The sequence below is a fragment of the Podarcis gaigeae genome (genome assembly GCF_964106915.1).
Source record: "Podarcis gaigeae genome assembly, chromosome: 1".
Classification (NCBI taxonomy): domain Eukaryota; kingdom Metazoa; phylum Chordata; class Lepidosauria; order Squamata; family Lacertidae; genus Podarcis; species Podarcis gaigeae.
In genome coordinates this window covers 76,416,557-76,431,052 of record NC_139678.1, presented here as the reverse complement: position 1 = coordinate 76,431,052, position 14,496 = coordinate 76,416,557, and the positions used below count along the sequence as shown (strand labels likewise).

Below are 14,496 nucleotides of genomic sequence, written 5' to 3'. Positions count from 1 at the left end.
TATATGCTCATACATCTTTAGCACTTTCTTCATGCCCTTACGTAGGGAGCTTATTTGCTTGTGTGATACCTTTGTGGGAACTGTTTCTTACCCCCCCATGCTTATGTGCAGCCCAAAGTATACTTCATTTTCAGTTCTAAAGGATAACTGGATTATTTAAAAATGCTGTTGTACTAAAACGTACAGCACTGCTACTCCAAAAAGCTCTACTTTTTTCACGGTCTAAGGATGGCATGACTCTTATGTCATTTTGTGAGTGGTGGGAACTAAGGCACGTGGTAATGATGCACCAGTTTATACTTGCCGTGGAAGATTTTGGAGACACACCAGCTAGGAAGCCAGACAAAATTTTTTATTGCCTGTTCATCTCTCTTAAACAAGGAAACTCCTTAATCCCACACAGATACATCTCAGTCCACTGCCACCTGGTGACTAAACTATGTAATGACACTATTGGTGTTTATACCCCATCCTCCAGCCTAAAAAAGTTCCCAGAGCAGTTTACAAAGATTAGTCATGGAACAGTCTTTGTCCTAAGGCTTGCAATACCAAATACATGATGCAAAAGAGGTGGGGGGAGGAGATAGAAGGGGCAATAGGCAAATTCTGGCACTGGTTCTTAGCCACATCTTTGGTTATCTGTCAGTGAGTGAAACACCTTCATCAGATGTGACTGCAATATTACTGGATGTTGCATTCATGGGATCAGCCCTCTTGGGCACCAAAAATATCCTGGCATCTCATTTGGGCCTCGCTGGAAAGTGATGCTTTGGGGGGAGGTCCTAGATGACACCCCTGCTGAGAACCCAAGGAGAGCCCCGTTTGCCCAGCCAGCCTGTGGTCCAAAACTGTCTTTAGAAAGTTGATGAGGAAAAGGCCACAAATAGGACATAAATAATTAAATGTTGCAAAGATGTTGTGTTTTTAAATGTACACCATCAGCCACTGTTCACTTCCATTCAGATCTTACCTGTATAAATGTGTTGGGGGTGGGGTTTTTTGGGGGGGCAGCCACTGAAAAGTTCTTCTTCTGTTCTTTTCCAGATGTACAGATTAACACTACGGACAAGTAAAGAAACGGTGTCCCGAAGGTTATGTGAATTACTTTCGGAACAGTTCTGAGCCATAATGTGCAACCCCTTCTGATTCTCCATTTCTGCCATTGTCCATGTCCTGCTCCAAAAATGTTTTGTACACCAGTGTCTGCAAAAATAATTGCCACCCCATTCACATCCCTGCCTTAAAGGACCTGTCCCTTTTTATGTGAAACAAATGATATGTGCAACATAAAATTACTTAAATGTGAAAAATAAAATAAAATGACTCTTAGATTTTTGGTACAAAGAAGCTGGGAGGTCTTGTATGTGTGTGGGAGGTCTTGTGTGTCTCAACTCAACTGTGCTTCATATATTTTTGGCAGGAGTTATTTTATTAAAATTCACTTCAGGTATGGTTAATCCCAACTAAATGAAACAGTTTTGCTGGAAATGCCACTGTAAATTGCTAGAGGCATGCTAGAAGAAGAAAAAAAAATATTAAAGAGAAGTTGGTGTGCAGAGAGGGCTAGATTCCATTCCTGCTCTATTGAATGTTACCCCATGTCCTTTTTAAAGGATCTAGATACATCTGAAGATGGATATAAGTATTTGCTTTGTAAAGAACATTTGGAGGCATAAGCACATATTCTGATTCATATTTTAATATCCTCAAATGACTTCCTTTAAATCCCAGCCCTCCACTTTTCTCCAAGTTCTGAACTACCAAAGAGTTATCGTCATGATAAGACGATAAGAAAACCACATTGGGTTCTTGGGTACAACATGTTGTTGTTGGTTTTTTCCAAAGCTCTGGTTGATCATCTAAACATCAGTACACTTTGAATTTAAATTAAGAAATCACTTGAAGTATTCTTTTACCTAAGACTTTCCAAGGGACCCAAGGCATTGGTATTCCTGACCCCCCCCCCCGCACTTTCCAGTTTAACACACACAAAAAAAGAAGCCCCCCCCCCCCCCAATTTAACATCTTCTGAATAATAGGGATAGCCACTAGCTCTGATCAGGGAGAGTTTAGCCTATTCAGATTTGAAATACACTGTGGGATTCTGCAAGTATGATGGTTAGGAAGCTGATTGCTGTCATGTCACCAGAACACTTTTGGTCTAGAACTTGAGAGTCCTGTTTTCAAAAAGTGCAGTAATGGCACCTGTAGTTTGGTAAGATCTATGCATTTGTGGAACATGCTGTGGAACTGGTATCTTCTTTGACAGAAGTAGAATGATCGTTAAGCTGACTACTGTTACACACCTCTGAAGAGCTCCTTAAGAAGTAATTTATGACTACAATTATATATGAGGGCAATGCAAAAATTAAAAAAGTGAAATAAGCTACAACGTTGTCTGATTACAAGTGACAGTTGCTGCTTGAGTTATGAGGCTTTTAAACAAATAACAACGTGGCTTACTCTGTCCCAGTGTCTGGAATTAACTTACTAAAAACTGAAAATCCACTTTCCTTCTTAAAGTGGCTATTGGATCAGAAACATATTGACCAACTTCTCCAATCAAATTTGATGAGTTATATTGAAGCACATTGTATGGAACTACCTGGTGTGTAACCTGGTAAAATAATAAAACAGTAACTCTTACATTCTCCTATCACTGGGGAAATTTTTAGGAGTTGTCATTATGACAGGCCCATTGCATTACTGTGATTACACTATTGGAAATGGTATTGTAAATGGTATTAAGCATTCAGAGGTGTTCTGAAGTGTGTCTTATTGCAGATGCTGGGAAGAACGGCCATCTCATTTTTAACATAGATCCGTCCCACTGGAAGCATAGTTTGTCTCCTTTTTAATTCCACCTTAATACACTGTTTTTGTGTACTGTTCACTTGTGTAATTTTTGCAAATAAATGTGGTTTTATTCACAAAGGGTGATATTTAACTAAATTATACTCAGGGTAGGCCATGTGGAATTAATGGACTTCTTAGATAAGTCCATTGACTTCAGTGGATTTTCTCAGAGTATGACTAACATTGGATATCATTCATAGAGAAAAAGGACTCTAAATATAGGAGGCTCAATGACCAACTGTATATACGAGTAATCAAACTTTATGCAAGACTTCATCTCTGATATGAGCCATATAGGCATTGTTTTGAAGAAAACTTTTTTTTTTTTTTAAAAAGTTTCTCTTTATTGGGATAAATGACCTTGATTTACCAAAGTTGTGTGTCCTCCTCCATCTCAAGCAGAAGTTAACAGTTTCTGTGGCTAAAGCAGTATTAGTAATTAAGGTACAGTATTTGTTTTGTTGACATGTGAAAATACCTGAACAGGAAGACAAAATATTGTGCACTTTTAGGCCTACACTCCAATATGTAATGTGTAGTCATCTCACTTGTAAAATAAAAATAAAAATCACAAGCTTATATGGTGGGCTTTGATTATTATGACTGTAAAAAAATTGAAAATATAAAAAAACTAATCATGTTATCTTTAATGGAAAAAATAAATGGCTAGAAAAGTAAAAATTCCTTTCTTTTTTTCATTCCCAGAGCATGACTTCTTTTCCTACCTAGTAGGGCTAACAAATGTGAAAGTTTCATTTTATAGTCAGCAATTCAGAATTATGATTTAGATAAATACAAAACATCACCACCTACTGTGCATAGGAAATGAAAGCCTGATTGCATAGGACAAAGACTTTGGCCCTGATTTATTTATTGCAACTCTCCAGTCCATTGACCATTGAAGCAGAGTACCTTTGAGTGTTTCCCAGCCAGCAAACTCATAACTCAGTGCCTTCCAGCTAAATATGTGATTTCTTATTTTATTATTTTATCACTCATTTCCCCCCAAGCTATTCCCTTTTTATTTTATGTTTTCTTCTCCTGGTCTTAGGGATCTGCTTAGAGTGAGGTTGGATGAAGACATTAGCCTCTTGGGATCCCTGCATTAGTGTTTCCTGGCTCACATTTTTACTGATCTAATGACAGAAATGAAGCTCACATGGATCTGTACTTCACCTACTTCTAGTAGTGTTAAGAGTTGGGGGCAGGGCACATGCAAGTCTCAGGACCACTCCTTGGCTTGTCAGAAGTAGAACTGCAGGACATGTAATGAATGAGTAGCTGTTCGGCTTTAGTGAAGCACCTCTGCTATAATAAAAATAAAAATAAATAAATAATAGTGCCCCATGGCAAAATGAGAGCATCCAAAAATAAGGTAGTACCATAGTTTACTAGACAGGCTGCCTGGGTATGTAGAAGTATAGAAGTTTGAATTAGGAGAAAAGCCCACAACCTGACAAGGATTTGCAAGCTTCCAGGAGTTATTGAATGCTGATGGCAGATCAGGCTAATATAAGCCATAATGTTCTGTCTGAGGTCAGAAGCATCTAGGATTTAGAAAATAGCGATTTGACAATTAGCAGATACACATGTCTGTTTAAAGAAGAAAATATTGCAACTATAAAATAACTTGCAAGGTCCCCAAACGACAAGCTGTGTTTTACAGTGGTACCTCGGGTTACAGACGCTTCAGGTTACAGACTCCGCAAACCCAGAAATAGTACCTCGGGTTAAGAACTTTGCTTCAGGATGAGAACAGAAATCACATGGTGGCAGTGCAGCGGCAAGCAGGAGGCCCCATTAGCTAAAGTGGTACCTCAGGTTAGGAACAGTTTCAGATTAAGAACGGACCTCCAGAACAAATTAAGTTCTTAACCCGAGGTACCACTGTACTGAACGGAGGGCCAAACAGGAAGCAGGAAGTGAAGCTGAAAAGTAGGGTTAAGAATTAAAGGAGCAGCAGTGCTATTTTTCTAGAAAAAGGTGCCAGAACTCACCATGAACGCCTCCTTTGTTCTCTTAGAATAGCAATGGCGTCCACCTGAGAGGAGTCAGAACTGAGTTCCAGAGAGTTCCGGCTGAAAAAGGCCCTGAGGAGCAGTATAATTTCAGGCCTTACTGAGGACTTTCAAGCAGCCTTGGTTAGGAGTAGTTCCCTTGGAATAAGGTTTGTCACCTGAAGATGTTTGTTTATAAATATTTTAAAGCATAGAAAGTTGATTCCATAGTCAATCCTAACTGATCTTCCTTCCCCTTGTTCTATTCTAGCAAAAGTATGTGTCACACGTCCTGTCCTTGTCACACAAGCTTAAGATGCCCCTTTTGGTTTGTTATGGTGATATTATCACTTGGGTAGTGGCATTGCCTATAGGCTTTAAAGTGTGTCATAGTGGAGTTGGCTTTTAAAATGAAGGAGCGTCTCCACCTCCATCGTTCACTGAGGTCCAGCACCGAGGGCCTTCTGGCGGTTCCCTCACTGCGAGAAGCGAAGTTACAGGGAACCAGGCAGAGGACCTTCTCGGTAGTGGCACCCACCCTGTGGAATACCCTCCCATAATATGTCAAGGAAATAAACAACTATCTGATGTTTAGTAGACATAAGAAGGCAGCCCTGTTTAGGGAAGTTTTTAATGTTTGATGTTTTATCGTGTTTTTAATATTCTGTTGGGAGCCGCCCAGAATGGCTGGGGAAGCCCAGCCAGATGGGTGGGGTATAAATAATAAATTATTTATTATTAAAATGAGAAAAGGTAAAATGCATGAAGCATTTTAAGGAAAGATGGACGTTAACACACTGCAGGTGATCCCTCTCTGTATCAACCAAATTCTGTATACAGATTTTCTTGGATCAATAGTACTCTGTGTGCATTCGTTAGCCATGTGTAAATGTATGTGATTTGGAAGAGCTCTCGTGTCTCACTGCTAAGATTGCAAAACATTTGCCTTGTTCAATATGAACATAGGAATCTGCCTTATCCAGAGTCCAACCATTGCTTTATCTAGCTGATTGGTCTGCTGTCCACACTACCTGGCAGCGGCTCTCTCTCCCACCCTTACCTGGAAAGGCCATGCATTGAACCTGGGATCTTCCATAGATACAGCCGTTAATGTCACAACTTGCCCAGGAGCTGGTTCTCGTTTTATGAGGGGTCTTTTGTGGCACATTTTGTTTCACCACTGTATGATCCGGTCATTTTGAAGGCAACTTCAGGCAATCCCACCCCAAATCCACAGGTATGCTGGGCAGCTTCCAATTTTGTAATGGTGGTAATATTATTGCTCTTTGTTAAGATTAGTTTATTCTGCTTTCGCCCCCAACTTAGGTTTAGGTTAACACAGTGAAATAAACACAGCATGGAATCAGCCCTGGCGTGGACCTCTATGGAAGATATTGAGAGGTAGGCTGCTTTCAACTTGTCAGACAATCACTCTGTATGCGTGACTTGGAATATTGGTCCTTGATCAAGAAAGCACAACTTTAGAGTTGCTCCTCTATCCCCACCTCTATAAAATAATATGGGGACACCATTCGTGTTTTGATGCATCCTGACTTTATTGGCAATCTATTGAACACTTTTTATTGCTAATTCATCTAACACACTGAAAACTGTGAGGGAGAAATATATGCCTTTAAGCAAATGTAAGCACGAAACCATTTCTTATAAAGTGCTGAAACCTTATACACAACTTCATCTAAACCAATCTGCACTTAAGGCCAAAGCCCCTTAAAATCTAGGACAAGCATCTTAGCCTAATCTGTTTATCTGTTGTGATAAGGTATGAGCCAAGTGCCTCCACTTAATTCATGACCTGCATGAATTGCTATCCTAACATTACATGCTTCCACAATATTCCATAGGAGTGCATTCATATGTAATCATTCATACCTGGATGGTTGTTTCCAGAGGGTGATGCTTAGGGAGTGGTCTTTGGCCCCATGGAGCCTTCAATGTGGGGTTCCTCAGGGTTTGATTTTATCCCCTGTGCTGTTTAACATCTACATGAAACTGCTGAGTGTGGTTATCTGGAGTTTGGGAGTATGTTGCCAGTAATATGCTGATGACACACAGCTCTCTACTCCTTTACATCTGCAGGTGAGGCAGTGGATGTGCTGGACTGCTGTCTTGCCTCAGTAATGGACTGGATGAGAGCCAAAAACTGAAGCAAATTATACGCAGGGCTGTCTCTGAAGACAGTTCAGAAACTTCAGCTGGTGCAGAATTCAGTGGCAGGTTGTTCACTGGAGCTAGACGGTTTGAGAATATTACACCGATCCTGGCCCAACTGCACTGGCTACAATTAGTTTCCAGGCCCAATTCAAAGTGCTGGTTTTGACCTATAAAGCACCTTCATTACATATCTTTCAGTACTGGGTGTTCAGCTGATTAACAGTCTATGGATTTTTAATTGTGTTTGTGTGAAGGGGAGTTATTGGTTATGTATTTTGTATTCTCATTTTGTAATTTTATGTTGTGAATCGTCATGGGATCTTGGGAGGAGGGGTGGTTAAATAAATAAATAATCCATCCATCCATCCCTCCATCCATCTCCCCACCCACTTTGCATGCTGTAGTTTACAATCCCTTTCTCCATCGGCGTGCATCTTCATGTAGTCTTTGAAGCCATACTTGTTCTCCTCCTCTGAACCTGACTGCTTTTTCTATTTTTGCCACTTAATAGTGTCTATTGAGTGTTTGTTAGAGAAACTGGCTTTATGGCATAGATGAACATTCCAAGATTCAGTAGCACCTTCAGAAAAATGGTGCAGTGTGGCATGCTCCTGTTTAGGATTCCAGCCAACCAGACGCTGTGCCCTTTTCTAGGATAGTTTGTTCCATTACTCGCTTCCCTCCAGATTTATGCACAACTCATCAGTCAGCATTCCATGTTGACTGAACATGCTCAGTCTTTACGGAGGTATTTTTAAGGTCTCCTCAGCACCGCCTACATTTTTCTATAGCTGCTTTGTACTTCCCTGAACCCAGCTGTTTTAGACTACAACTCCCAACACCCCTGACTTTTGGCCATTAGATTAGGGAATGCCGATATACAGGAGTATGCTCATTAATTACTCGCCACTGAAAATGAGAATGACCAACTAAACTCTTTATTAAACCTATTTAACTATTTTACAATACATAGTCCGGTAGACGTTGCTTGGTGGAAACTTTCTGAGCAAGGCAGATATTTATTCCATCCGAAATGATGAATAAATTAGCCAAGGATGTTATCAGTACCAATCTTCTTGGAAGTATACTCTGCCAGCCTTCCCAAAACTTGGATAAATCCATATGAACGAAGGGATGTTGAGTGTCAAATGTCTTTTTGCAAAGTAAGTAATAACCGATCATTATTTTCTAAACAATCCTTTTACGGTTGAGGAAGCTGAGTCTGCCTCGTGTGTACATCCATTGTAGTTGCATACACAGCCACCAAATAGGATGATTTCTGTAACAAGTGGCATATGTGGGTTCTCTGGGTCTGGACAAGGCATCGTCAGCTCCTTCTTGTAGAGTGTGAGTGGCATGCAGCACCCACACTCTGTGTGTACCATCATCTTGGCCACATTTAGCCTGTGAAAGAGAGGAATAATAATAATAATAATAATAATAATAATAATAATAATAATACCCTGCCCATCTGGCTGGATGGCCTCCAGCAAAATATAAAAACATAATAAAACATCAAACATTAAAAACAGTTGGCAGTTCTTGCAGGTTTAACGGGGTGTCACATGACCCAACTGCACATTTTTAAAGCAGAAGTGAGGGGGTTGCACAATTTAGCCTCGCTCCCTGCCATTCTCAGGAGTAGCCAATGGGGGGGGGGAACGCCTTGTTGCTCACCTCCCAACAGCAGCAGCATCTCCACCTGCCAGGTGGGTGAGGGGCAGGGCAGTGGAGCGGTTGGGGATAAAAATACCCTTCATCTGGAAGAAGATCCTAGGAGTGTGTATATATGGATTTCTGTGTTGGTGTGTGTGGCTTTGAAGCTGGCCATTTTGGGCCTTGGCCCCACCTATCATCCACATGTGGCTTCCCGGAAGTTCACCCACAAGGGTATGTCACCCCACCCCTGTTCAGCAGCAAAACCCTGAAGATACAAAGCTATAGATCTGGAGTATCTCAGAAATTACCAAGAGCAAGAGATGTTGAACAGAATACTATTGCCCTCCGTCCTGCTATTGCAAGCACCATTGTACTGCTTTGTGGTATTTATAATACTTATTGATACCAGATTGTTTTAACAAGTTGTAAATTATGCTGGGATTTGTTGATGAAAGGTGCTACAGTGGTACCTCAGTTTACGAACTGTTCCGCAAGTCCGCACGTTGCCTGCATGCTGAAGACTGGGCACGCTGAGCTCAGTGCGCCCAGACTTCGCGCAGCTCTCCGCAAGGTGCGGGAGCACAGCACCGGGCTCCCACGGCTTGCGGAGAGTTGCCTGTTCTGGGGACTGGGGTCGGGGGAAGCTCGGGCTTCCCCCGCCCCAGCCCCGCGCCTGGGAAAAATAAATAAATTCCCCCCCTTTATTCCCCCCCCAAAAAAACTAGGTGCGCCTTATGGGACGGTGCATCCTATAGGGCAAAAAATACAGTACTATATCTTTAAAAAGAAATGCAATATAGGATAATAGAATGCAATGTACTATATAATATTTAGCTGCTCTACAGCAGTGGAAATAATTGACTTTGGTAATACTGTATTTGCAGATTATTACTTTTGATTATGTAATAAGACAAAAGTCATAGTGGCTGGCCAAATTGACACCGATTCATACTCACCTTGATGATGTTGGACACATTCCTTCGCAGCGAGTCAAAGTGACATTTGCAACACAACCCTTGTAAACCACTTGATCTTCATATTCAACAGATTCACACTTCCCTGAAAGACATGAAATAAAACAGTTAATATACAAGCAGCACAGGAAATGTGGTGAATCATCTTATGGCAATATAGATGATTGGTATTTTCTGTCATCTGGAAACTGTTGATATTGAATCCAGTGAAAAGGGATAATACATTTCTATATCAGTTGTATCCCCTGTTCAGTCTCAGCTGAGTGCTATGGTTCTTTTAGAGTCTGTACTACTTTAGGTTTTCATGCTTATGGGAGCAGGTATATGGCCTTCCTTAATGCTGTTTGTAAATCCATGTATGGTGACAATTTTGTGAAATCAGTTATTTTAACCATTATAAATGAATTAATTTTATTTTTATTGTTAAAGAACATTTAAAACATTTTGACATATGTGAAAGGGTAGCTCGCAAGTCAAATAACTTATCTGTACTTCAACCCACATCTAAGCATACTTTTCTTGGAACAAGGTGCCAATGGTTTCAATGGGCTTATTCCCATTGAAATGTATGCAGGTGACTATAGCCTTAGGAAGGCAACCACTTTCACTTAGACCATTTATTTAGGTAGGTAATTGTGTTGGGCTGATGCAGTCGAAATGTATTAATTTTTTTTTTTTTAATTCTCCAGTAGCACCTTAGAAACCAACTAAGTTTGTTCTTGGTAGAAGCTTTTGTGTGCATGCACAAAATCTGAAGAAGTGTGCATACACACGAAAGCTTATACCAAGAACAAACTTAGTTGGTCTCTAAGGTGCTACTGGACATTTTTTTAATACATTTTGACCATCACAACCTATGATTTGAGGTTGTGGTGGTAGTTGTTATTTTAGGGGTGCTGCCTGTAAAAATGAAAAAATAAAAGCAAAATGTCAGAATGAAAACACATGCATAAACAAAATAATATGGGTATAATCCTGAGTCCATGTAAAGAAAATAAGTTGTTCATTCTGCGAAGTCAGGATTGCATCCAAAGTCACCAACCATAAAAGATCTTGAGGCCAAACTTTTTCCTTCTGTTAATATATGAGTTTGAAAATCAAGTGATCTAGCTGTTGGATGGGGACAGAGCCGTTCAATTGCTTTCCCCCACAAGGATGTTTAGGCTGCAGTTCTACACAGATACAGGGGAATAAGGCCCATTTAATTTACATCTCTGTGTTGATTCATATAAGATGACAGTTCTAGTGTACATAATAGAGAACAAATATTGCTCTGCACTTTCCTGTTCCAGGAACATATTGTGCTAGGTTGTGCCTTCTAAAAAGATGTGGAACTAAACAGGCAGCTACCTAGGTATTTGTAAAAATTAACAAAAAAGGGAACAAACTGGATCAAAAGGAAAATTAAAATAGAAATGAACTAAAAAGAAAGTATAGCATTAATCCTAAAAAAAGAAACTATAAACATTGTTGAATGAGCAGTACCACAGAATACTGTGAAAAGTGTGACCTGTAAAAATATATTTATCCTGTATGATACTAAAAGTTTAAAATTAGGGATGGATCTGCACAGATGGTAAAAAAGCGGAGGGGATCTAGAACAAAATTCCAAAATGATGATGCAGTGACTATAGTCAACGTAAAAGTTTGAGAAATACAAAAAACACATTTCAACCCAAAAACATTTCCATGAAATAGAAGCTCACCAGGAGATACAGTTGAGGTATATGACGTGGAGGTTGTCTTCAAAGACTGAGTACTACTACTCAAAGTACTAGTTCGGGTAGTTACTGGAATACTAATGATATTAGTACTGGATGACAATGGAGAACTGCTTGTGACCGGAATAAAGGGAGTAGTAGAAAGAGTAGATGTAAATGGAATGGGAGTAGAGGATGTTTGTATGGGAGAATGTGGTGTCATGCTGGAAGCCGTAGAAATCAAACTAGTTGGAGAGGTTTTTCGCGTGTGAGTTGCGGAGGTTCGTGTTGATACAGTGGTTCGGGATGTGGTGGAGGGAGAGGTGGTTGGCGTGGTTTTCGGCGTGCTGCTTGGCGGTCTGGTTGTCGAAGGTGTGGTGACTGCAAAGGAGAAAAAAAGCAAGTGAAAGGGGGGCAATCACACGTGGGAACGGGGGAAGGAGGGAAGGAGAGAAGCAGAGCTCCTTCGGCACGCTCAGCGCCCTTACCTGTAGGCACCGGTGGTGGAACAGAAGTGGTGGTTTTTGGTGTTTCTGGAACACAAAAGAGCAAAGTCACATAGTGACGGTGGGAGAGGGAAAAGGAACGCTCCCGTCACGGCTGGGATTTTGGGTTGCCCAGGGCTCCACACGAGGACATGAGGAACAGGTTCCCGGATGACTGAGCAAGACGAGTCTCGCCCTTTTTGGAGGGCTGGCTTACGTGGGACCCGGAGGTGGGAATCCCTCTGCCCCTTTGGCAAGAGAGGGCTCCTGAAAGACTTGTAAGCTGCTGCTGCAGAGCGACCAAGGAGACTTACCCGTGGTAACTGGGACGGTGGTGGTTGCAGGAGTTGTGGTGGCCGGAGTGCTGGGCGTTTCTGTGCTGGTAGGGGGAGCAGTCGTCAGAGTTGTGGCAGTGGGTACTGGAGTGCTGGTGGAAGTGGAGGTAACGGTTGTGGGCGAGGTGGTTGTGGTTGTGGTGGACGGCGTCGGAGGAGACGGTGTGGAGGGGGGCACGGGTGCTGTTGTGGTTGTCGGGGTTGGTGTGCTAGTCACAGTGGATTCTGTCGTGGTGGAGGGGCTTGTGGTGGTTAGGATTTTGGGGTGATGCGTAGAGGTGGATGGTGTGGAGGCTGTTGCAGTGGTCTTTGGCGTGTTGGTGGTTGCCGTCTGAGTTGATGCAGTGGTTCTGGATGTGGTGGAGGGAGAGGTGGTTGGCGTGGTTTTCGGCGTGCTGCTTGGCGGTCTGGTTGTCGAAGGTGTGGTGACTGCAAAGGAGAAAAAAAGCAAGTGAAAGGGGGGCAACCACACGTGGGAACGGGGGAAGGAGGGAAGGAGAGAAGCAGAGCTCCTTCGGCACGCTCAGCGCCCTTACCTGTAGGCACCGGTGGTGGAACAGAAGTGGTGGTTTTTGGTGTTTCTGGAACACAAAAGAGCAAAGTCACATAGTGGCGGTGGGAGAGGGAAAAGGCGCGCTCCCGTCACGGCTGGGATTTTGGGTTGCCCAGGGCTCCACACGAGGACATGAGGAACAGGTTCCCGGATGACTGAGCAAGACGAGTCTCGCCCTTTTTGGAGGGCTGGCTTACGTGGGACCCGGAGGTGGGAATCCCTCTGCCCCTTTGGCAAGAGAGGGCTCCTGAAAGACTTGTAAGCTGCTGCTGCAGAGCGACCAAGGAGACTTACCCGTGGTAACTGGGACGGTGGTGGTTGCAGGAGTTGTGGTGGCCGGAGTGCTGGGCGTTTCTGTGCTGGTAGGGGGAGCAGTCGTCAGAGTTGTGGCAGTGGGTACTGGAGTGCTGGTGGAAGTGGAGGTAACGGTTGTGGGCGAGGTGGTGGTGGTTGTGGTGGACGGCGTCGGAGGAGACGGTGTGGAGGGGGGCACGGGTGCTGTTGTGGTTGTCGGGGTTGGTGTGCTAGTCGCAGTGGATTCTGTCGTGGTGGAGGGGCTTGTGGTGGTTAGGATTTTGGGGTGATGCGTAGAGGTGGATGGTGTGGAGGCTGTTGCAGTGGTCTTTGGCGTGTTGGTGGTTGCCGTCTGAGTTGATGCAGTGGTTCTGGATGTGGTGGAGGGAGAGGTGGTTGGCGTGGTTTTCGGCGTGCTGCTTGGCGGTCTGGTTGTCGAAGGTGTGGTGACTGCAAAGGAGAAAAAAAGCAAGTGAAAGGGGGGCAACCACACGTGGGAACGGGGGAAGGAGGGAAGGAGAGAAGCAGAGCTCCTTCGGCACGCTCAGCGCCCTTACCTGTAGGCACCGGTGGTGGAACAGAAGTGGTGGTTTTTGGTGTTTCTGGAACACAAAAGAGCAAAGTCACATAGTGGCGGTGGGAGAGGGAAAAGGCGCGCTCCCGTCACGGCTGGGATTTTGGGTTGCCCAGGGCTCCACACGAGGACATGAGGAACAGGTTCCCGGATGACTGAGCAAGACGAGTCTCGCCCTTTTTGGAGGGCTGGCTTACGTGGGACCCGGAGGTGGGAATCCCTCTGCCCCTTTGGCAAGAGAGGGCTCCTGAAAGACTTGTAAGCTGCTGCTGCAGAGCGACCAAGGAGACTTACCCGTGGTAACTGGGACGGTGGTGGTTGCAGGAGTTGTGGTGGCCGGAGTGCTGGGCGTTTCTGTGCTGGTAGGGGGAGCAGTCGTCAGAGTTGTGGCAGTGGGTACTGGAGTGCTGGTGGAAGTGGAGGTAACGGTTGTGGGCGAGGTGGTGGTGGTTGTGGTGGACGGCGTCGGAGGAGACGGTGTGGAGGGGGGCACGGGTGCTGTTGTGGTTGTCGGGGTTGGTGTGCTAGTCGCAGTGGATTCTGTCGTGGTGGAGGGGCTTGTGGTGGTTAGGATTTTGGGGTGATGCGTAGAGGTGGATGGTGTGGAGGCTGTTGCAGTGGTCTTTGGCGTGTTGGTGGTTGCCGTCTGAGTTGATGCAGTGGTTCTGGATGTGGTGGAGGGAGAGGTGGTTGGCGTGGTTTTCGGCGTGCTGCTTGGCGGTCTGGTTGTCGAAGGTGTGGTGACTGCAAAGGAGAAAAAAAGCAAGTGAAAGGGGGGCAACCACACGTGGGAACGGGGGAAGGAGGGAAGGAGAGAAGCAGAGCTCCTTCGGCACGCTCAGCGCCCTTACCTGTAGGCACCGGTGGTGGAACAGAAGTGGTGGTTTTTGGTGTTTC

At 43.8% G+C, this 14,496-nt stretch overlaps 2 protein-coding genes across 5 annotated transcripts in view; one reads left to right on the top strand and one right to left on the bottom strand.

Annotated features, from left to right (window-relative positions):
• The window catches only part of AP2A2 (adaptor related protein complex 2 subunit alpha 2), a 61,701-nt gene extending 58,164 nt beyond the window's left edge, over positions 1 to 3,537 (top strand). For all 4 annotated transcript variants that reach the window (XM_083756146.1, XM_083756144.1, XM_083756145.1 and 1 more), the window contains one exon: positions 1,045 to 3,537. In XM_083756146.1, coding sequence (XP_083612272.1) covers positions 1,045 to 1,122 — 78 coding nt within the window. In that variant the 3' untranslated portion in view covers positions 1,123 to 3,537. The remainder of the gene's footprint in view (positions 1 to 1,044) is intronic.
• Positions 3,538 to 7,941: 4,404 nt separating this feature from the next.
• The window catches only part of MUC6 (mucin 6, oligomeric mucus/gel-forming), a 62,123-nt gene continuing 55,568 nt past the window's right edge, over positions 7,942 to 14,496 (bottom strand). Inside the window, exons 80-88 of the mRNA XM_083755304.1 lie at positions 14,451 to 14,495; positions 13,894 to 14,343; positions 13,583 to 13,627; positions 13,026 to 13,475; positions 12,715 to 12,759; positions 12,158 to 12,607; positions 11,365 to 11,739; positions 9,641 to 9,743; positions 7,942 to 8,429 (exon numbers count right to left, since the gene is read on the bottom strand). Coding sequence (XP_083611430.1) covers positions 8,207 to 8,429; positions 9,641 to 9,743; positions 11,365 to 11,739; positions 12,158 to 12,607; positions 12,715 to 12,759; positions 13,026 to 13,475; positions 13,583 to 13,627; positions 13,894 to 14,343; positions 14,451 to 14,495 — 2,186 coding nt within the window. The 3' untranslated portion in view covers positions 7,942 to 8,206. The remainder of the gene's footprint in view (positions 8,430 to 9,640; positions 9,744 to 11,364; positions 11,740 to 12,157; positions 12,608 to 12,714; positions 12,760 to 13,025; positions 13,476 to 13,582; positions 13,628 to 13,893; positions 14,344 to 14,450; position 14,496) is intronic.